General features: G+C 41.7%; 1 protein-coding gene across 5 annotated transcripts in view; it reads right to left on the reverse strand.

The window, feature by feature from the left end:
* AGK (acylglycerol kinase) overlaps positions 1 to 22,228 on the reverse strand; it is a 67,059-nt gene extending 44,831 nt beyond the window's left edge. Inside the window, exons 1-3 of one of the 5 annotated variants that reach the window (XM_084896772.1) lie at positions 22,024 to 22,225; positions 21,587 to 21,676; positions 17,908 to 18,022 (exon numbers count right to left, since the gene is read on the reverse strand). In XM_084896772.1, the coding sequence (XP_084752898.1) occupies positions 17,908 to 18,008 (101 nt within the window). In that variant the 5' untranslated portion in view covers positions 18,009 to 18,022; positions 21,587 to 21,676; positions 22,024 to 22,225. Of the gene's footprint in view, positions 1 to 17,907; positions 18,023 to 21,586; positions 21,677 to 21,782 lie in introns of all 5 variants that reach the window. The other 4 variants (XM_084896773.1, XM_084896771.1, XM_084896774.1 and 1 more) reach the window with 4 other exon arrangements.
* Between the last annotated feature and the right edge of the window lie 642 nt (positions 22,229 to 22,870).

Below are 22,870 nucleotides of genomic sequence, written 5' to 3' on the forward strand. Positions count from 1 at the left end.
CCACTTTGTCTTCTATAGCACAGACTCACAGATAGAAGGGATTCAATAAATACCCGTTTAATCAATACGTGGCAAATGTTTGAACAGGAGAGACTAATACACTGTGCTCAGAAAGGCTGCCTTTGTCCTGTGGGGAAAACTGAAGGTTATTCTTTGTGTGAGTACTAGTATTTGGCAAGCTTGGACCAAGGGATCAACTGGGATGGTCCTTCAGTGTGATTACCACCAAAGGCAAGAGGAAGCATCACTGTGCTGAGCGCAGGAGAGGATTAAAAACTTAAACAGTCTCAGGAGTGCTATTGGAGCAAGATGACCCAGAGGTGTGAGTGAGTGTGTGTGAGTGTGTGTTTGGGGAGAGGGTAATGGAACTAGAATCCTCTAAAAGGAACCACAAGAAATGTTCCCGTGGCTGAGTCTGGTCATCACAGTAATCCTTGATTGCTCATGGGTCAAGAATCTGAATGTGAGCTAAAGACCATGTTACAAAAAAAAAAAAAAAAAAAAAAAAAAAAAAAAAAAAAAAAGTACTGTATATCAATTCCAAGCCCACGTTCTTTCCTCTTTGCAATGCACCATGCTGTCTCCAGGGCGAACTGCGGTTAAACACAGAGGTGCTACAAGATGTAGTCAAATCAGAAAGGGTCCCCAAAGCCCTGCTCAGTCCTCAAATGCGGGTTTTCTTTTTGAGGAATTAGAAGCTTCTGGATTATAAAATGAAAAAGCATGCTGATGTCACTCAGCCCGAGGCTTTAAAGCACCCGGCCATGCCTGCTTCCACAGGAAATGAGACGCTCTCGATTTAGTCTAAGCCATAAATGTCTTATTTATGACTTTAGGACTGCAAGATAAGATAAGTTGTTATTTCAATAACAACTTTACACAGAGAGAAAAATCGCATTGATCCATCCTCTCTCCCTAAAACCAGTATTTCCCGCTTCAGTCCAGAGGCTGGTCACACAATTTCTACCACCGCTTTTCCCTTGGTGTATGCAAATACTTTTTGCTTCACACAAAGACACATTTCAAGTTTCGATGTTTACAGCAACGACTTCCACTTATCCAAGCCTCCCAGGATAATTAATCATTACATTGCCATGGGCGATGCCCACTGGTTGCCCATGTAACAGCGGGAATGGGATAGAAATGGAAACAAAGATGAAAATGAACCTCAGAGAAGAGATGCTCTTGTGTGCAAAGGGGGAGAGCTTTTTCAAACAACACATCCCCGCCCCCCCCCCCCCCCCTTCCCATACACCCGCTCCCCACCCACACAGACGGTTTGGCAGTGAGGCTCTGCATCCATGGGAAAATGCTGACCACGTCTGCCCAAGAGAAAGACAAGTACAAAGGGGAAAATGACAATGCTAAGAAAGAATGACTGACCTTCTAGACCTAAAGACTTCCCTCGGAAAGGAGAAAATGTGCAGTGTGAGAGGTCAGAAACTCTAAGATAGCAGTAAAAATGTTAATGATTTTTACAAGGATTTTAGGGCCTCCCGGTCTTGTCTTTCCACCAACCAAAGGATGATAGTGTCTCCTCTTGTTCCCCAGGACTCCCTTCATGTCACCTGCTACTTAAGAATTTATATCTTCATATCTGTCCAGAGCACAATGAGATAAAGAACTTCCCTAATGTCATGAAAGTATAAAGGGTCAGAAAGAAATCCTATTGATTACCATACAGTGAGTGGTGACTGTCTTCATTTCAATACCCTTTAGAGTGCATAAAAAAAAGGGAGAACATAGGAGCCCCACAGGCCATCACTGGCCTTAAAACTCCATCATCTCTTGCTGATGGCAAACGTGTAGCAAAAGAAAAAGCAAGTTAACAATGTCTCCCATCAAATGCAAAGGATGAGTGTGTGGCGTTGCTTTCATCTGGGCCAGTGAAAAGTAATTACACTTGTGTTCAGGAATTTTGAGGTTAAATGGTACCTCCGAATGGATTTCTTTAGTTTGGTGGTATATTCGGCAATGCAAAAATCAGTATTTTTAACCATAATAATATAAAGCAAGCAAGAGCATTTCCCCAATACTCAATTTGCTGGGTTACAAAGGAAGAAGGGAAGGAAGAAAGGGAGGGAGGGAGGGAGGGAGGGAGGGAAAGGAACTGTAAATCTACTTTTGCCCCACCCTGTACCTATATGCACTTCAATGTAATAAGCCACTGCTTGTAGGCATTTCAAGTACCTCCTAACTTCTTGGGTTTTCTCCACAACAATTTGCTCCCTGTACAATTCAGGATAGGAAATTACTTAATGAAAAATAGCATTGCCTGAGGGGTCTCTCACATCACTCAGCTAATCATTTTGGTCTGTTCCACAGAACTTCACCTCAACCAAAAAGATGGAAATGGATTCTGTAGGTTATCCCCCCATTCTACTGAGAAAAAATGGAAGTGGAAAGGCCTATATCTTCATATCGCACTCTGTAAAAATATAATTCTCCTAAGTATCCCAGTGGTATTCTTTTATGGTTCATTTACTTCTTCTACTTCCTATTCTTTTTCCCATTTGTTCATTCTCACTCAACACCTCAATTTAAACATTCTATGTCAGATACTTTTCTTCCACTTACTGTATAACATTAACTTTACTAGGCTATCAAAACACTAGCTCTTTCTGTTTTATTGACCATTATACATTTGCATACACAACTACACACATATATATGTTGAGTGTCAATTATACACAAGGTACTCGAATCTATGGAGATTATGACAGCTATTCAAGAAGACAAGCTGTCTCCCACCCAACACGTTATTCTGTATAAACAGTGTGCATAAGGGGTATTTATTTTGGGCTCCAGGATACAGGGTAGATCTGGACAACTTCTGATCTATAAACTCAAATTATAATGTCGGTATATGTGCTGTTCCATGGCATGACATATTTGAGATATCAGTTATTACCTGGAGAGGGGTCAGTTTTAGCATCAGCTATGATTATTCAATCTGCAGTGCTGGGAGCAGCTAAACCGCTGATTTAAATATCACTAAAAATTGTAACATCAACAAAACAAACTATAGCTTAAATATATCCCCTGCCCTTCCATCTCAGCGCCCCCCCCGCCAAATACCAATAAACATGAGGAAGAAACAAAATAATATAGATTTCTTTTTTAAAAGAAAAGTCTGTTTCTAAATAATCTGCCAAAAGAACTGAAAGAAAAGGGAACATAATGAAATTACATTGCACTTAAAAAAAAAAAGGTTCCCTGATTCCCAATCAAATCTGGGTTGATAGGCATATTATTTAATTGCGCATAAATGAGGCTTCTTTAAATAGTACCTATTAATACCCCAAATTTCAGCATCCACTTGCGCACAGAGAGACACACAAAACTTGAAACAGCTAAAAAGTAAAACAAACTGCTTTCTTAAAATTGCAACAAAATCTGAAATGAAGAGGAATCATGAGAGGGAGAAGCTCTGGCTGCCCTCTGCTACGGCTGAACGAGCCAGGCCCGGACCCCTGACTGCCAAGCCAGGGGCTTAATTCTCCGACATCACGTAAAACATCTGCTTTGCCCAAAATCCCAGAGATACATATGAAGTACAAGACATTACTGAAATCATGATCTATACCAAAAACAAAACAAAACAACACAAAAAACAGATCTAGTCAATCTTTCTCTACCCACCACCCACCCCTACTTTAATGGTTATTGTAAGTGCATGCATAATTTCCCCCTGGAATCTAATATTTCCCCTTGGGTATCCTATCAGGATCTCAAACTCAACATTTCTGAAAGGAAATATACTTTCATCTCCTTAAACCAGTTCTCCTGGCAATTTTCCTCATTAGCCAATTATCCTAGTCCTGAAACCAAAAAGTGATTTTCCTACCTTCCTCTCCTTGACCCAAACATCCAGTCATCTAGTAATATTAAAGGCTAGCATTTACTGAGATGTAGCTATGAGCCAGGCCCAGTATCAGGCACCTAACATGCATCATCTCACTCAACCTTTCTAACCAACCTGCTAAACAGATCCCATCATCCCCACTACCAAGATTAAGTAATTTGTTAAGGTCACATAGCCAAAAAGTAGCAAAACCCAAGCCCAACAGAAGTGTATGTGCCTATATATACTGCCCACGCTCAGGTATCATTCACACCATGACAACCTCATACCTGCCATTTTTCCTACTTCTAATGCCACCACTCTGGTTCTGGCCTTCCTTACCTCATATGTAAACTACAGATACCCTTTCAACCTTTAGACTTTCTATTGAAAAAAAAAAATATATGCAACTCTATGCCAGGACCGTGGCTCAGTTGGTTGAGCGATGTCCCATGTACGGGGAGATCATTGGTTCCATTCGAAATCAGGGCATATACATGCCTGGATTTGTGGGTTTGATACCCAGTAGGGGTCCTGCAGGAGGCAGCTGACCGATGTTTCTCTTTTATCAGTCTTTCCTATATCTCTTTCCCTTCCTCTTTCTGAAATCAATAAAAATGTTTTAAAATGCAACTCTACAGTGAAGTCAAATTCTTTGCCAATCTCCGAGATATACTATGCCTTTCCATTTCCTGCCTGGTCATTGTTCAGGTCATTAACATCACCAAGAACACTGTCCTATTGGCTCCTCAAGGCCCCATGCAAAAGACACCTTTGTTAGGATACTTTCTGTGATGAGGAGGGAAAAGCCAAAAGAAGAGAAAGAAAAGTGCTACTTCTGGCAGAGGAGTTTGTGTGCCAGGCCCATGAGGAAACCTGCATGACCACCCAGTGAGGTGGGTGCTGCTGTTACGGACAGAGAACTGACCCACAGGGTGCGCAGCTGGTGAGTGTGAAGCCCACTTTCAAATCCACACACACAGTTGCTCCTCCTCTTTACTGTGTTACTCTAGTGAACTCTCAGGAGCCCCTCTCTTAACTTTCTAGTGGGGGGATGAGGCTGACCCCATCTGAATCCACAGCTCAATCTCAACATCGCCCAAAGCAGGACAACCAGACCCGTGTACTTACTAACATGACACAGCAAGAAATCCACACATGCTCCGAAGCATTCTGGCCAAAACAATTAAACCTGAATCTGATTATGTCTCTGAGCAGTGCTCCTCAAATTGCAATGTGCACTAAAACCCCTTCTGGCTGAAGCAGATTCTGACTCAGCAGGTCTGGGGTGGGGCCTGAGATTCTGTATTTCTAAGAAGCCGCAGGAACAATCTATGCTGCTGGACTACCACCTATGCTTGGTGTAGCAAAGCCTAGAATCTGGCCCTAATTCCCAGTTAATAAAACAGAGAAATAAACAACTAACTCATGGCCAGGACTAGCAGGAGGGGAGTGAGGCGCTCGCCTCAGGTGCAAAATTCAAAAGAATGCCAAACACACACACACACACACACACACACACACACACACACACAGTAATAGAGATAAATTCTTTAACACAAAAATTTAAATGAATGCCAAAAAGCCCCAAGATGCACCCAATATCACAGTTTTAAATAAAGGCAATCACTATCACTGATTTTTCTTTTTGTCTCAAGCTCTAGTATGGCTTCACAGCACTGAACACTGTGTTAGCTGCCAAATGCAGAGCATAAAAAATTCTACAGGGCAATGGAGACCTGCCTGGTTTCTAAAGCAAATCAGTCCTGTAACAAGGAGGGCTGGAGGGTATAGCTTATGAGACAGACACCAAATGCAATCTATGAAACTGGATTTGATATTGATGTGAACAAAACTGTAAAACAGACAAACTGGGCGACAATAGGGGAAATATAAACAGATTGACTATTGAGTGAGATGGGAGATTTTTAATTCTGTAAGGTTCATGATAATGGCATTGTGAATTTTTAAGTCCTTACTTATTAGAGATAAGGTACTAAAGTATTTATGGATGAAATGATAAAGAGATAGAATATGTGAAATATTCCAGGATAAAAGTAGAAACATAACAAGATTAGTAAAATGCTGCTATATGCTAAAGATGGAACATGCCGATTCATTATACTTTTCTAATCTTTATATTTAAAATTTCCATAACAAAAAAGTAACTAATCCTTTTATCCTTAGGCAGCCCTCCCATGGACTGAACAACTCACAGCACAGAGGGCCTTCTAGGTCTATCACAAAAGCAGCTGCTTTTTTAACATGTGCCCTGAGCAGTGATTATTTCACTTAGGTGTCACAATAATATAGTAAGTTCCTGTGTGTGAATAAAAGTGAAGTTTAGCAAGCTGGGATAACCTGCCCAAAGCACACATCCAGCAGGTGGCAAAGGGAAGGCTGGAGCCCAGGCCGGACTGACTGAGAAGCCCAGATTTGAAGCAGGATATTAAAACATCTATCGATGCCATATGGGGCTTATGGCATAAGAACTCCGCTTATACTTCTTCCTTTCTCTCACACTACCTAACATCGGAGCCATTTTGAGGATTGCCTGGTTTTGAATCACGGCTCTAACACTTACTCGCTGGGTGAGCTTGGGCAGATGACTTAATCTTGCTGTCCTTCATCTTAAGTACAGGGCTATTAATCTCAAACTACTAAGAGATTAATAATCATCTTATAAAGATGTTAGGAAGATCAAATGAATTAATAATGTAAAGTGCTTAGAGTCGTGGGTGACACGTGACAAGCACTGATTGTTAGCTATTATTGTCATTATTCCTAAGTTCTCAATAAAACTGAATAACTCTGAACCCACCCTCCAGCAAATTCATAACCATTTATTTGTATGTCTTCTAAGAATTTGAAAGGTGAGCTCCCACCAATGTTTATGAAAGCCAATGCATAGTAATCTAGATTCAAGTTCCTATGTTCAGAGGATAGAAAAACCTCCAATATTAGACAAGCCCTAGGGACCTGGGAACCAGGTGCATCACTACAGAATCACATTTGCTTTGCAAGTTTACTAGTAATGTCGAGGGATTTATGATGTTGCTAGGATTTAAATATCTCCAAGTGGTACTACACATTTAAATATCTCCAAGGCTAGAGGCACCACAGAAATAAGCAGGAGGGGATCCTGGGTCAAGGCCAAAGTGGGTGGCCGAATTGGTGTCAGCAGTGCAGAAACGAAAGAATAAGCTGAGAACCAGGAGCCAGAACTAAGCAAGAGCACTGTGACTGCTAGCTGCTGAGCCAGGAGGGTTAGTGGAGTTGTGTGCACCAAGGCTCAATAGCCAAAATCATGGGGAAGAGACCAGAGCCAGGATAGCGAGGACAGGTCTCCATCCATGAAAGGAACAAAGATTACCAAGGAACACTGAGGAAGGGAGAGAGATAGAGAGCTAGAAACGCCGATGAGAGAGAAACATCAACCAGCTGCCTCTTGCACACCCCCTATGGGGGATGTGCCTGCAACCAATGTACATGCCTTTGACCGGAATCGAACCTGGGACCTTTCAGTCCGCAGACCGATGCTCTACCACTGAGCTAAACAGGTTTCAGCAAAAGGTTATGGTTCTTAAAATGCATGTTCTCTGAGCTTTTCTGATTCTGTTCCAGGGAAGTATATTTGACAAACAGGGAAGGCAGCTAAAAAAAGGACAAAAAAGTAAAAGGCAGAGTGGAAGTAAAAAGGAGAACAAATTAAAAAATCAGACAAAAATATAAATTTAAAACATATACAGAAACCTGAGGGCATGGAGTAAGAACCTAAACACTCTTTTAAAAATATTTTTAAATATATTTTATTGATTTTTTTACAGAGAGGAAGGAAGAGGGAAAGAGAGTTAGAAAGATCATTGAGAAACATCGATGTGCCTCCTACACACCTCCAACTGTGAATGTGCCCGCAACCAAGGTTCATGCCCTTGACCGGAATCGAACCCGGAACCCTTCAGTCCACAGACCAATGCTTTATCCACTGAGCCAAATCAGTTAGGGCAAAACCTAAACACTTTGCAATGAGTGTCTTGGCCCATGGACAAAGTGCCTATTGCCACCACTAATCTATATTAAATGCTAATAAATGCTTTTTATTTTATAAAGGAGCTTTATTCCATCTGAGCAGTTAAAAATGCAGCAGGCTCTGGCCAGTGTGCTAAGTGGCTAGAGCATCAGCCAGTGCACAGAAGGGTCTTGGATTTGATTCAGGTCAAGGGCATGTACCTGGTTTGCAAGTTCAATCTCCAGCTTAGTTGGGGTATGTGAGGGAGGCAACCAATTGATCTCTCTCTCTCTCTCTCTCTCTCTCTCTCTCTCTCTCTTTCTCTCTCCCTCCCTCCCTCCCTTCCTCTCTTTTTCTCTCTCCCTCTCTCTCTTTCTCTCTCTCTCTCCCTCTCTTTTTCTCTCTCCCTCTCTCCTTCTTTCCCTCCTTCTCTTCCTCTCTCCCTCCCTTCCTTCTAAAAATCAATGACAAAATAACCTCTGGTGAGGATTAAGAATAACCACAACAAAAATGCAGCAGGAACATAACAAAACAGTACAGCTCTGATAAAGTTATATGAAAGGCATTTAAAAGGTAATGTCATCAATAAATAGCACAGTGTATATACTAAAGTGAACATTGTTCTCCAAAGTTGTCACAAGCAAAGAAATTATGTGAGATTTGGAGCATGATTTACCTGGGTCCAAATTCCCACGTCATGAATAAGTAGCCATATGACTTCAGACAGTTACTAATTCCTCTGAAGCTCAATTTCCTTATCGGTGATATAGAAATATTAATACCTCTCTCGCAGGGTGATTTTGAGGATTAAATGAGACCATATACATGGAAATGACTAGCCCAGCACCAGATACAAAGTAATTCTTCATTAAATATTGTTTTTCTTTCCTCCTATTCTAATAATGCCATCATTGCTTAACATAGTTTTGTGACACATTTTCTGAGTTATTGGTCAGGTGAAGCAAAGCATTCCAGGTGGAGGGAAGAACGTGCACAAAGACAGAGCTGGGAACAGCAGCAGAGAGGCCTTCTTTTAAAGACTGCGGAGCACAGAGGTTGAGTTTAAGGTTATGGAGGGAGGATGAGAAGGGATCAGAAAAGACCAGAGAGGAAGACAAGGACAGAATCAGGAAGGGCCTTTTATGCCATGCTGAGGAACTGGGTAGTTATCTTCTAGATATTGGAGAGCCTTTTATGGGTTGTCAGTGGGAGAGTGACAGGGTCAGAGTTCTCAGTTAGAAAGATTCTGATGGCTATACAACTCCAAGGGACACAGTTAACATAGAATGTCACCAGAAACAAGACATGGACTAGAGAAATATTCTGGCTCCAAAATCTACATATCACACCTGAAAACACTAAAATGGCTATGATCACCTAATAAGTTAGAGTGAGAATGGAACCTGGGAGACACCAACTTTCATTTAAGGGACCAGCAGAGCAAAATGACACCCCAAAGAGAACTGAAGAGGATATGGTTAAAGCCAATAAAATGTGGCAGATATGGATTGAAAAGTATCCACTGAGCCCTGGCCGGTGGCTCAGTTGGTTGGGTGTCATCTCATGCACCAAGGGTCATGGATGTGATTTCTGGTCAGGGCACATACTTAGCTTGTGGGTTCGATCCCCAGTGGGAGTGTGTATAGGAGGCAAGTGATCAATGTTTCTCTCACACATCAATGTTTCTCTCTCTCTCTCTCTCCCCCTCCCTTCCGTCCATCCCCCCCCCCTCTAAAATCAACAAAAACATATCCTTGGGTGAGAATTAAAAAAATAAAAATAGTATCCATTGACTTGATTAATTAAGAAGCTATCACTAACCTTGTCAAGAGCAGGTTCAACCAAATGATGTCATAGAAACCAATCTATACTAAGCTTATTCTAAAATGGAGACAGATTGCAAGTGTGAAGTACACTTTCAAAAATGGTATATACAGAAGAGAGAGGGGTAGTAAATAAATGGGAATACACAGTTGGGAAATGACATAAGCTATAAAGTTTGACAAGGTGGGGGGGGGGGAGAATAAGTGGAAAGATGAGGGTAAGGATACAGTGAGGAAAAGGATAACCATGAGAGGGGAAATGAGATGCAGTTCAGGGCTGGCAGGGCTGGCCTTGGGCAGGAGGATACCAACCTCATCCAATTCGACAAAGAACAAAAGTGTGCACACGGGCAACTGTCCAGTGTTCTTTATTTTCTCCTTGAATAGGAGTTAATGTTGTCTAAGAATGAATACAGAGAAGGCAGAGCAGGAAACTGAAGAAACCTGGGAATATACCAAAGTAAATTTGTGGAAAAGGAATGAGTCACCTGGCTATGGATTTCGTGTACAGTTAGTTCTCCACAGAAACATCCAACAGCCTGGGGTTGTAAATTCAGAAGTGGCCAGGGATTTTGCCCCTCTGACTCAGACCTACATTCTCATACTTGTTCCTTCCTCATAAATAAAATATATGACAAGTACCTTCTCTGTGCTGGGCCTTGGGAACAACACTGAGAAAGATAAACAGGGCCCCTGCTCTTTGATATTATGATATTAAAGAAGAAACAAATGGAACAAATAATTACAATAGTAATGAGCATTACACAGAAGAAGTTCATAGTGCTATGAAGAAAATGTAGGAAGACTGACTAACCTACACTGTCTCCCCAGACAGGGAATAAATATTTGAGGCCTGGAGAAATGGTAGAGGACTGCTGTTACGTGAAATGGGAAGAGTACGGGAAAGAATTCCATCAGAGAACACCATATGCAAAGTCCCTTCAAGGAACCCTGAAACAGAACATGTCACTTTGCAAGACTTGAAAGTTCTCTATTTACAATGTATACACATGGGCCCAATTCATGTGAAGCTAAGAATTTTGAACTTGAGCCTATAGGCAACAGCAATCTGCACCTTTGATATGTTCCAGAAATGGTGTGCGAAAATGATTAGAAACAGACAAGAGTAGATGCAAGGAGAACAGTAAGGAGCCATTTAATAAGAATCCAGGCCAGAGATGATTGTAGTAATATGGACAAAGATGGTGACAGTGAAGACAAAAGAAATTGAACAAATTAAAAGATGTAAAAAAAAAAAAAAAAAAAAAGCAGAATTTATTAGAATGTATAACCTGAATGTGGGGAATAAGTATGTAGGACAAATGGGAGATGATGTTCAAATTTTTAGTTTGGGAAATGAGTTGGTGATGAGTGGTACTAATCACTGAGAAGGAAGAGGTTGAATGGGAAAGCTTTTGATTATATATTTTAGTCTGATGAGGATGAAACACCTGTGAAGCATCCAACTAGACAGGTAAGGTAAGCAGTCGAATACATACATAGGTATGGACCTCAAAACAGGGGTTTGTCTACATACAGCCAAATTGAAGCCATTGTGAGTGGAAGAGACCATGTAAGGAAAAGAGGGCTGAGGGCAGAGTCCAAGATAACCACTTCCCTACTACTTGCTAGATCCGTTGTCGGCAAACTGCGGCTCATGAGCCACATGCAGCTCTTTGGCCCCTTGAGTGTGGCTCTTCCACAAAATACCACGGCCTGGGCGAGCCTATTTTGAAGAAGTGGCATTAGAAGAAGTTTAAATTGAAAAAATTTGACTCTCAAAAGAAATTTCAATCGTTGTACTATTGATATTTGGCACAACTGACTAATGAGTTTGCCGACCACTGTGCTAAATGGAGTAAAAGAACATCCAAACATATAGGAGGAAAAACAGAAATTTGGGAGTTATACGCCAAGGAAAATTGTTTTAAGGAGGGTCAACTATGTCTAAAACTGCGTGAGCAAAAAGAATGAAAAATAAAACTGGTGAAAATAATTCTAATGAAGATGATGAGAAGCATAGGGAAACAGAGAAAACCTATTCAAAAACTTTAAATGAAAGAAGAGGAGGAAATAAGAGACTGAAAAAGCCACGAGAGAACATGTGAAAGAAAAATGGAGTTAGGGAGTGAGGTGTTGGCTGAATCGAGAAATCTAGGATAGGAAAATGAAAGGGTATATATTTGGACAAAAATGAAGAGTCCAAGGGACAAAAGGTCTTGATAACATTGCAAGTAGAAGGGAAGAAAACTGGACTAATAGAAGGTCATATGAGAAACTACGATACTGAAGCTTCATATTTCCGAAGTGGAACAAGGGCAAGCGTTCAACCAATGAGAGTGCTTAGAGTTGAAATAGGGCAGAATAATAGTGAGAGCCCCAAGAATAGATGAAGTTAGAGTGTCAGATTGGTCATGCACATGAATGCTCAAGGCATCCAGGAAGCTAACAACACTTAGAAAGAAAGGACATTGATAATTCAGGCACCTAAGCCTAATGTAGGTGAGATGCCAGAAAGATGGAAGGTTTACAGTTTTATGATATAGCCTCAAAAGAGGAGAGATTTTTATAAGATGAAAGATGAATGATTTGGAATAGGTTCTGAGGATCTAAGAGAATGCCAACCCATAGAAGAGGCAGGGAGCTTCTACTCAAAAGAGCTGTAGGATAAAAGTTTCTCAGGAAAACCCTGGTTGGTTTGGCTCAATGGTAGAGCGTGGGCCTGCAGACTGAAGGGTCCCAGGTTTGATTCCAGCCAAGGGCAATGTCTGGGTTGTGGGCTCGATCCCCAGTAGGGGGTGTGCAGGAGGCAGCTGCTCAATGATTCTCTCTCATCATTGATGTTTATCTCTCTCTCTCTTCATCTCCTTCCTCTCTCAAATCAATATATATATATATATATATATATATATATATATATATATATATATTTTTTTTTTTAATAAAGTTTCTCAGGGAAAAAGAAACTAGATTAGTATAAAGAAAGAATGTGAGGACTGTTATATGACAAAGTTAGGGATATATATATATTTTTTTTTAAAAAAGACAATAGAGGGAAATTACCTCAACATAATAATGACCAAATGTGCAAAGCTAACAGCTCACATCACACTCAACAGGGAAAGATTTAAAGGTTCTCCTTTAAGATCAGGAACAAGACAAGAATGCCCACTCTTGCCATTTCCATTCAACATAGTACTAGAAGTCCTACACAGCAATTAGGCAAGGAAAAGAAATAAAGGCAGCCAAATTGTAAAGCAAGAACTGAAATTATCTCTGTTTGCAAACATGATCTTATATGTAGAAAATCCTAAAGATTCCACGCAAAATAACAGCAAAAGTTAAAATAAATTCAGCAAAGTTGACAGATACAAAATCAACATGCAAAATCAGATGCATGTTTATACACTAACAATGAACAATCTGAAAAAGAAAATAAGCCCTGGCTGAGTGGTTCAGTTGATTGGAGCATTGTCCCAGATATCAAAAGTTTGTGGATTTGATTATTGATCAAGGCACATACCTAGGTGGCTGTTTGATCCTTGGTCCCTGGTTGGCGTGGGTGGGAGGCAACTGATCAATACTTCTCTCTCACATCGCTGATTCTCACTCTCCCCCACCCCCTTCCTCTCTGTCTAAAATCAGTAAAACCATTACTTAGGTGAGAATAAAAAAGAAATTTCATTTAAATAAATGAAAAAGAAAATAATCCTATTTATGATAGCATTACAAATAATAAATTATTTAAGAATAACTTAACCAAGGAGGCAAAAAACTTGTACATTAAAAACTGCAAAACACTGCTGACAGACATTAAAGATGACACACATTAACGGAAAGATAACCCATGTTCATAAATTGGAAAACTTAATATCCATACTACCCAAAGTGATCTATAGATGCAATGCAATTGCTATGTAAATCTCAGTGGCATTTTTGGCAGAAATAGGAAAAAAAAAAAAAATCCTAAAATTTATATCTAAAATCCAAATCGCATGGGACCCCAAATAACAAAGTTTGAAGACTCACACTTTCTAATTTTAAATATTACAAAGTTACAGTAATCAAAAAAATAATATTGGCATAAAAACAGATGTGTAAAACAATGGAACAGAATAGAGAGCCCAGAAATAAATCCAGGCATATATAATTAAATGATCTTCAATAAGGATGCCAAAATAACACAATTGGGGAAAGACTCAAAATGAATTAAAGACCTAAATGTAGCCGACACTGGTTTGGCTTCGTGGATGGAGCATCGGCCTGCTTGCAGACTGAAAGGTCCCAGGTTCAATTTCAGTCAAGGGCATGTACATTGATTGAGGGCACATCCCCAGCGGGGGGATGTGCAGGAGGCAGTTGATCGATGATTCTCTTTCATCGATGCTTCTAGCTCTCTATCCCTCTCACTTCCTCTCTGTAAAAAAATCAAAGTATTTTTTTTAAAAAAAGACCTAAATGTAAAACCTAAAACTGTAAAACTTCTAGCTGAAAACACATGGGAAAAGCTTCATGACACTAGATTTGATAATGATTTCTTGGAGATAATCTGAAAGTAGAGGCATCAAAAGCAAAAACAGATAAATGGAATGACAGCAAACATAAAAACTTCTGTGCATCAAATACTACAATCAACATAGTGAAAAGGCAATCTATAAAATGGGAGAAAATATGTGCAAGTCAGATATATCATGAGGGACTAAACAATCCCTAAATTCAGCAACATAAAACCAAATATCCTGCCTTTTTTTAAAAATGGTCAAAGGACTTAGACATTTCTCCAGAGAAGATAAATGACCAAGATATTCAACATCAGTAAACATTAGAGAAATGAAAATCAAAACTGCTAGATGCCATATCTCACATATTAGGATGGCCCCTATTAAAACACACACACAGAAAATTAGTATTGGTGAGGATGTGGAATAATTGGAGCCCTTGTGCAGTTGGTAGGAATGTAAAATGGTACAGCCAATATGAAAAATAGTATAGAGGTTCCTCAAAAACATTAAAAATAGAATTACCATATGATCCAGCAATCCCACTTCTGAGTATACTAGTGGCCTGGTGCACAGATTCGTGCACATTGAAAGGAAATTAATTAGAAGAAATATTTTAGTATTGCTATTCACCCTTTCTCTATAATAGAAGTGTCAATCAAATTTATGATCGACAATGACAGATCAAAACACACATGTGCAATTGCCTCCAGTGAGAGCTTTATATGCGCAAGTCAAATTAGCCTTTTATAGATATAGAATAAACTTGCTTAATTAAACCTGCTTTCTGATGTAGCTAAACTATTTCCAGCCTAGTGAAGCAACCCAACTTCTCTTTCAGGTAATTGTCAACAACACAGCAATAAATGTCAATATGACGCAAATTATTACTGTAGATCACACAGGGAGAGCAAAGAGTTAATTAAATATTTAACTGCAGCAGTGTTTGACTATATTTTGTGCAGTGAGAAAACCTGAAGTCATTTTCAAGGCCCACCATTTTTTTACTTCTTTTCAGTCGGGTCAAGTTTCTTAACTTTCTAAATCTCCGTTTTCCAGCTAATAAAAAGAAAACAGGATTCCACCCAGTCTCCTATCTACCAACTCCAGGACTTCTGTGAGGATCAAATGAGATGAGGCACAGAAAACATTTGGTTAAAGTGTGAAATGTTTGCACCTGGCTATAAAGCAAGTCGTGTTCTTGGGCTGAAGAAATTGCAAGGAGGCTAGTCATTGCTAGGGAGAGGAAGCCGGGCATTGCTACACGAGGTTATTACCCAGGGCCCACAGTGACCATTTCCGGGCTGGGCCGTGGGCCACGTTTTGTATCGTGGGGTCTCGGCAGTGTTGGCTGTAATCTGGTGGGCTGTCCCTCCGGGGTGGTGGTGGGGCCTGTGTCCCACTTGGGGGAAGCTGAGTGTTGCCTTGTGGGGACCAGGTCCACAGTGCCAGTGCGCACCATCATAGCGACCAGTCAAACGGTCAAACACGTAGCAGATTAGCCATATATATATGTATAAGCCTGAAAGAACTGAAAACAAGATCTCAAAGACACAGCTGCATACCCTAGTTCACTGTATTAGCATTAGTCACAACCCAAATATCCATCAGTGGATGAATGGATAAAGAAAATGTAGTATAATATATGCATAACAATTATTAGTCAGCCTTAAAAAAAAAAAAAAAGGGGGGGGGGGGAGGAAAAGTCTGCCATATGCCACAACATGGATGAAAATTAAGGATATTACACTAAAAAAATAAGCAAGTGTCATGTGATCCCATTTATATTCTAAAGTAGTTAAACTAACAGACACAAAGCAGGAGGGTGGCTGCCAGGGCTGGGGGAGGAGGAAATGAGGAGTTGTTGTTCATTGGATAGAGAGCTTTAGTTTTGCAAGATGAACAAATTCTGGAGATTTACTGCATAACATTGTGAATGTACCTAATACCACCGAACTGGGTACTTAAATAAAAATAAAAAAATGAGGCCTCCAATGCTGGAGACTTAACGGGACTACACTGACAAGAAATTACTGTGGCGCCTCTAAAAGACATCCTGAACAGAGGACGTGGTTATTTCCTCAAATCTTCATTCACCTGGTAAAAGAAACAGCAGTAACTTCAGTGGGGGGAGGTTCTTCCTGATGGCGCTTGCCAAGAACTACAATGGGTGCTCCTGTAAAGGAAACCCTAATTCCTACCATGGCAGAAGGTGTAAGGAGCTGATAAGGAGAAAACCCCAGGCCCCAAATGGTGTCACTCATGCCCAAGATACCAAATCCAAATGTAAGACCTGCTCCAACTGCAGTTTCAACTTTGCCCAGAAACATAATCTTAAATTACTCAGAATTTCTGGTCAAGAACCAGTTAACTGTCACATGACCTTCTCCATCCCCCATACATAGAAGAGGCATGATCGAACCCTTCCCATTCTCTTCCACCACTATCCTTCCCAAAAAAACATCCTGGAGCAAAATGAATCCTTTATTTTGTTACTAGCTTCCCCCCCCCCTCCCCCTTATACATCCCTTCAGAGCAGTCTTCTCGTTGCTAGATGGGGTGCTTGCTGCATGTCTTAGAATCTCTGAATTCATTAGATCTTCAAGTTTATTCAGTTGAATTTTGTTTTTTAACAGAGCCTTTCCTTGAGGACTCAAGCGTAGTCAGAAAAGGGAGGAAAAGGCAAACACCATATGCTTCTTATTCCGATTGTTAAAGCTCTCCTCCACCCTTTTCCTTTTTATCTATTACCACCTTTAAGCTCCTCGGGCCTGTTCTTTATACACTAGCTAATGGAATTCAAGTGCTTAGCACTGAGGATACTTAGAGAGAAAGGAGGGGATGTTCCATCTTCTCTACAACTTCAAAATACTAGACACTGTGCTGCATCATAAAATTATCCCTGCCGTGGAGAACGGAGACCATTCACAGAAGCATCAGTGCGGATCTCCTTTCTAACACAAAGCCTCGCCGCTCTGTCTTCAGTTTGATAAGCAGTCACTGAACACACCTGGATCGCAGAGAGACTTGCTATGTACTTAAGATGTAGCCCTTAATCCCCCAAAAGCCTGTCAATTGATTGGTTCTTTTAATAACCTGCATAATTTTTTATGCAAAACTCTGTTTATTTAAATCTTATTACCATATGAAATCAGAAGAGGAGCGCAGGCACTTTCTCCTCCCTCTAGGCCTGAAGACTGATAAAACCGGGGCTCTGCAGAATTCCTTATTTAAACAAAAGGTTTGAAAGTCTTTGTCTCATTCAATTTAACCCAGGCTAAAGGGACAGATGAGGAAAGTCACTGAGGTTGGAGGAAGCAGATTCAGTAACGGTCCAGCAACCAGAGTGATGAGACCCAGAGGCTATAGTAAGAAAGTGAAGAAGTAAAACCGCAAGGAGCCTGAGTTCCAGTCCCTGCCTACTATTGACCTGGCAGGAGACTTTTCTCTCTCTAGGCTGGGCCTTAAGTTTTTCCCCTTCCCATCTACCAACTATGATCTACATCTGCTGCAGCATCAGTGCTAGTAGCTCCACATACGTAGTTCCATTTTATAGAACTGGTTACAAGAAGCCTTTGTCTTCGTGGTTTCAACGCCTGTTTTTCTTTTTACACCGCAATGTTTTATAGAGACAAGCCCAGCTGAATGAGATTTTAACCTTCGGCCCTTTGGACAGTTTTGCTGTGGGAGGTGAAGGTGGGGGTGGGTGGCAGGGGGCTCCCCGTTATTTACCAGTGTTTTTCATACATCCAATGGCCTCCCCATGACAGCAGGCAGATTCCAGCTACAGTTTTCTTCCAATGGTTTCGAAGTTTTTTAAAGAACATAGTCATCTTCTAGAGATTTGCTAGGTAACAGAGGCAGAAAAAGAAAAATAAACATGATTATTCAAGGTCAGCATGCACAGTCCCTACGAATCAGTCTTCCATTCGTTCATCCTCTCCCTGTCCCCCTTCCCTTGCTCTTTTCCTTCTTGTAGCCTCTCTGGCCTCTTCCCATCTAGTCTCACAAGTCTTCATCTCCTCATCTGCCCGCCTACCTTTTAAAATTTCTTTCTTTACTTCTTCTCACCTAAAACAACATTGTTTCCTTCTCTGATCACTTTTACCTTAGGAGGCAGGAGAGGCAGAAAAAAGGAGGAGGAAATTCTAGGCTTCTTGTTTTTCTTTTCTTCTTACAGTCACTGTGAGAGTTATCTGTCACTCTATTATATGTATACTAGAGGCCTGGTGCACGAATTTGTGCACTGGTGTGGTCCCTAGGCCTGGCCTGAGCCTTCGCACAATCCAGGACCCCTTAGGGAATGTCAGACTGCCAGTTTCAGCCTGATCCCGCAGGAGTCTGAAGGAGTCTGAGAAAACGGTAGAAGTGGAAAGGTCACTCTGACCTCCTCCCCTACCTCACCAACTAGCCTGAAACCAGTCAAAAAACCCTGTGAGAGGTTCCCTCTCTTTACCTAGAGGAAAAGAGCATCCTTCTCTCCCAAGACAAAGGGATGCCAAGAAGAATCCTAGCAAGCAGCCCCTGCTAAGTTTCTGATTTAGGATAGTTACCTCAGACTACTTATGCGTTCATATCTCCCACTCTTTCTCAAATCTACCACAAAATACTCAGGTTTGTCTGTTTGGGTGTTCAATTTCTTTTGAAGGCTCCTGTGTCACATAAAACTCATTAATAAATGTGCATGCTTTTCTCCTGTTAATCTATCAGGTGAATTTACAGACCCCCAGCTAGGACCCTATGAGGGTCAAGTAGAACTATTTCCTCCCCTACAGTAAATTTTTCTTCACTAAGAATTTTTACTGATGTAGAAAGAACTCAAAACACAATGTTAAGTAAAAGCAGCAAGCTAAAAAGCAATATATAATTGGTATTATCCCAATTACGTCCAAGCACAAATATAAATGGAAAAAATACCATTAGAAATAAACACAAAAAAATTGAAGTAGTTTGCTCTTGTTTGTGGGATAATGGGCCACATTCATTTTATTTATTAAATTGCAATGTGTTTCTAAGTTTTCTAAAATAAACATAAATCATTTTCTAAACAGATAAATATTTAAGCAGAAAAAATTTTATGACTGTGTGTGCATGCGGTAAATAAACTAAGAGTAAAAAAAAAAAAACAAAAAACCCTGCTTTCACTGAAAATTCTAGTTCTCTTATTACTCCCTCTAACCACAGACAAAGACTCTCTTCTTGGCCTAACTCTAATCAGGCTCCTCTGAGCTCTCTGCTGGAGGAGGCCCAGCCTCTGGCTTCCCTCTGTCCTAACAGAATCCAGTTTGAATAAGAATTTTGTTAAGTTAGGTTAGTGTGCGCGCGCGCGCGCACACCTCCCCCCACCCCCCCCCAAAAAAAACAAAAAAAACCCCTACCGTTGGTATCTGACCACCCAGGCAAGAATTCTGTTGAGTCATTGTAATAAGAATCCCTTATCTCTGATATTCTAAGTCATTTTTCACTCACTGACCTCCACCTGGTTCTTGGCTACCAACCCCCACCCATCCTCGGTGGTGGGAGCTGAGTCGATCTTCTTCCCCTATGCCAAGATGCCCATTACAGTGTTCTCTACTTCCATGGAGACGCCTCTCCCCCCCTGCACCCCTTGAGTAAAGTCTGCCCTACCATTCTTTAACAAGTGTTACTAAATATTTTTTCCCCCCAATTTAACCAATTCACCATTGGTTAAAATTCCTCCGAAGGCAAGAATGAGACTAGGCTAGAAACAATGAGACTAGGCCAGAAAGCACAGCCTCCTATGAATCGGGGACACAGTCCAGGCTAGCTCATAATGGAACCCAAAGGCACATCTGATAACAGACTGGAGGTGACACAGTGGTGCATGGCAGGGAAGTCTTCCCAGAAGGCATGATATCACACTGAGTCTCGGAGGAGTTACCACGAAAGGAGTTAAAGAGCCTAATGAGCACAAAGACACAAAAAAATACCAAAGTGTGTTCTGAGAAATACAAATAGGTAGTCAGTATAGATAAAGGAGAGGGTAAATATGGGAGAGTATTTTGAACAAGGCCTCTCTAATGCCAGTGTAAAAGTTGCTAAAATGCTGAGAACTTGTGTAAAATGCAGATGGTTGAGCATTAGCCCCGAGATCCAGATTTGTTCTGGTTGGGCTGATCATTGTCATTTTTAACAAGTACACAGGAGTCTCTAAGGGAAGTCAGCACCACACCGCACTTTGAGAAACACTTGGTTGAGAGATAAAGGAGGTTCAGAAAAGATGAGGAAGGGCCTTGAATCCATGGCAAGGGACTTGGAATTTTATGTTGAAGATGATGAAACCTTGAAGGGACTTCATCAAGTGAGTGATATGATTATATTTGAACTGTAGAAACATCATTTTGGAGCAGAATGGAAACTAGACTGGATAAGGTTGAGTTTAATCTAGAGAGAGCCAGTAGGAAGTTATTACCATAACCTCCAGTCACCAAAAGGAAGGAAGGAGCATCAGATGTAGAGGATGGATTTAGGAAATCTTTATAAAATAGAATTTGGCAGCACTTGGTGATCGATTAATTGTAAGAGGTGAGAGAGGAGGAATCAAGCCAAGATCGTACCTGGGTGACTAATTGGATAATAATGATTTCAATCCTTACATTTGGTAGTATGTGCACTTTAGGACATACTAAGTTTGAGATGCTGCAGGGCATCCAAGTAGAAACATTAGTGGTTTGGACTTAGCAGTTCGAAGCTAGGAGGGTAGAAGGTAGGAATTTGGGACTCTTGGCTATGAAGGTCATATTTGAGTGCAGATAAAGTCATCTGGAGGTTAGGAAGCGAGAAGCATCTAAGATTCCCTATACTGTTTAAAGGTCATTTATAACCCAATGAATAATTCATATATTAAAAAAAAAAACTAGAAACAAAAAGGCTGCCAAGGGTATTGTAATGAGCACTGGTTCAAGGGCCCCGAGGCCTAGATTCGAGTCCAGGCTTTGTCACTTACTGGCAGTGAGAGCCTGGGTGGGTCCTGTAGCCTCTGCCCCTACGTCCTTATGAGGACATACCACCTGTCCTAATGAGCTCATCAGGCTGTAAGGATCGCATCTGATAGGGCTGCGAATGTACTTTCCTCATTAATAAATGAGGATACACCACCTGTTCTGATTAACTAATTAGGCTGTAAGGATCACATCTGATGGGGCTCTGAGAATGCACTCTGCATATTTTTCTATAAGCATTTATGTTGTCATCCCAATATGCAATATATTAGCTAGCAATGTACACCCCTTCCAACTACCCAACACAGTTCTTCTCCAGTCTCAGTAAAAGTCTAAATGTTATATGTTCTGATAAACATCCCTTGCCTGAAAAGCAGAGTTGGGCTTTACACACACACACACACACCCCCCCCAAAAAAATTGCTAAAATCTGTACTCGACCTCCTCACCTGTAAGGCGGGGCTGCTCTCACTAGACGTGAACCCCACACAGGCTGGTTTGGCCCATGCACCTCTATCGAACAGAACCTAGCAAAGCACCTGGAATGAATGAACCAACCAATCGATCAGAAATTATTCACCCTATTTTGCAAACGACTACGCCGAAGCCCCAAGGAAGACAGTGAGTAAGGGTCACACTAGCTACCGACAGCCCTGGGACCAGAACCCCGGCCGGCGGACTCCCTCCGTGACCACCGGGGACCCCGCCATCTGCGCGGGGCCCTGCCCCCGACACTGGCGCTGGGCCTTCGGGGCGCCGCCGCACCCGCGGCCCCGAAGCCGGGTCCCCTCGGCCTGCCGAGCGCGACTCCGACCCGCCGCCCGGGCTCCGCTCACGCCCAGTCCCCAGGGCCGTGCTCCTCCCGCGCCGGCCCCGCCGTACTCACCGCCGCCGTCCGCTCCGCGCCTGCCTTCCGGTGTGCGCCCTCCAGATCCCTCCGCTCATTTGAGGGAAACCGCTGCCGAAGCCCTCGGGTTCCGCCCGCGGCTCCTGCCGCGTAAGGAGTGCAGAGTGCAAAGGCCACCACCTGGGGGCTTCATTTTTCATTCACTTATTTATTCATCCATCCAGCCTGCCATCCACCCAGCCGTCGCTCAATGATATTTTCTGGAAAGCCTTCCAAGGCAAACACAATTTTAGGACCTGGCATACATCAAGGAAATAACTCAATGAACAGGGCAATGTTAGTGCTAAGGGCTGCAAGGAAACGGAACCAGGTGATATAAAGGGAGCGGGGTGCAGGTGAACTATTTTAAATTTGGAGAAGTTAGGCCTCCCTGAGTGAGGGGTAATTAATCTGAAGCCTGAAAGGGGAGGAGAAGCAGGTCAAACAAAGATCCAGGGGAACAGAGAGCTCAGGGGAGGGAACAGCCAGAGCAAAACTCTAAAGCCCTAGGCAGTTTGGCGGGTCAGGGGTCATTGCGGGTGAAGTCAAGGGAACTAGGGGTAAAGGGTAGCGAAGAAGCTGGAGAGATGGGCAAGGTGGTAAGGGGTTTGGACATTATCCCATATGGGATGGGAAGGCATTCAGACCAAGGAACGATGTGATCCGGTTTACATTTTACACGTCTCTCTGGCCACAATATAGTGAATGATTCTAGGAAACAAGTTATCCATAAACCAGCCGCTCTAATTCTCAGTTTCTCTCCCCACCACCAACCCCAGGTGGTGTGGAGACCAACCCATTCAGTCCAGGCTTCTTTCCTGCCTCCTTCAGTTCATCATTCTGTCAA

Source organism: Pipistrellus hanaki (assembly GCF_964339955.1).
Source record: "Pipistrellus hanaki genome assembly, chromosome: 10".
NCBI lineage: Eukaryota > Metazoa > Chordata > Mammalia > Chiroptera > Vespertilionidae > Pipistrellus > Pipistrellus hanaki.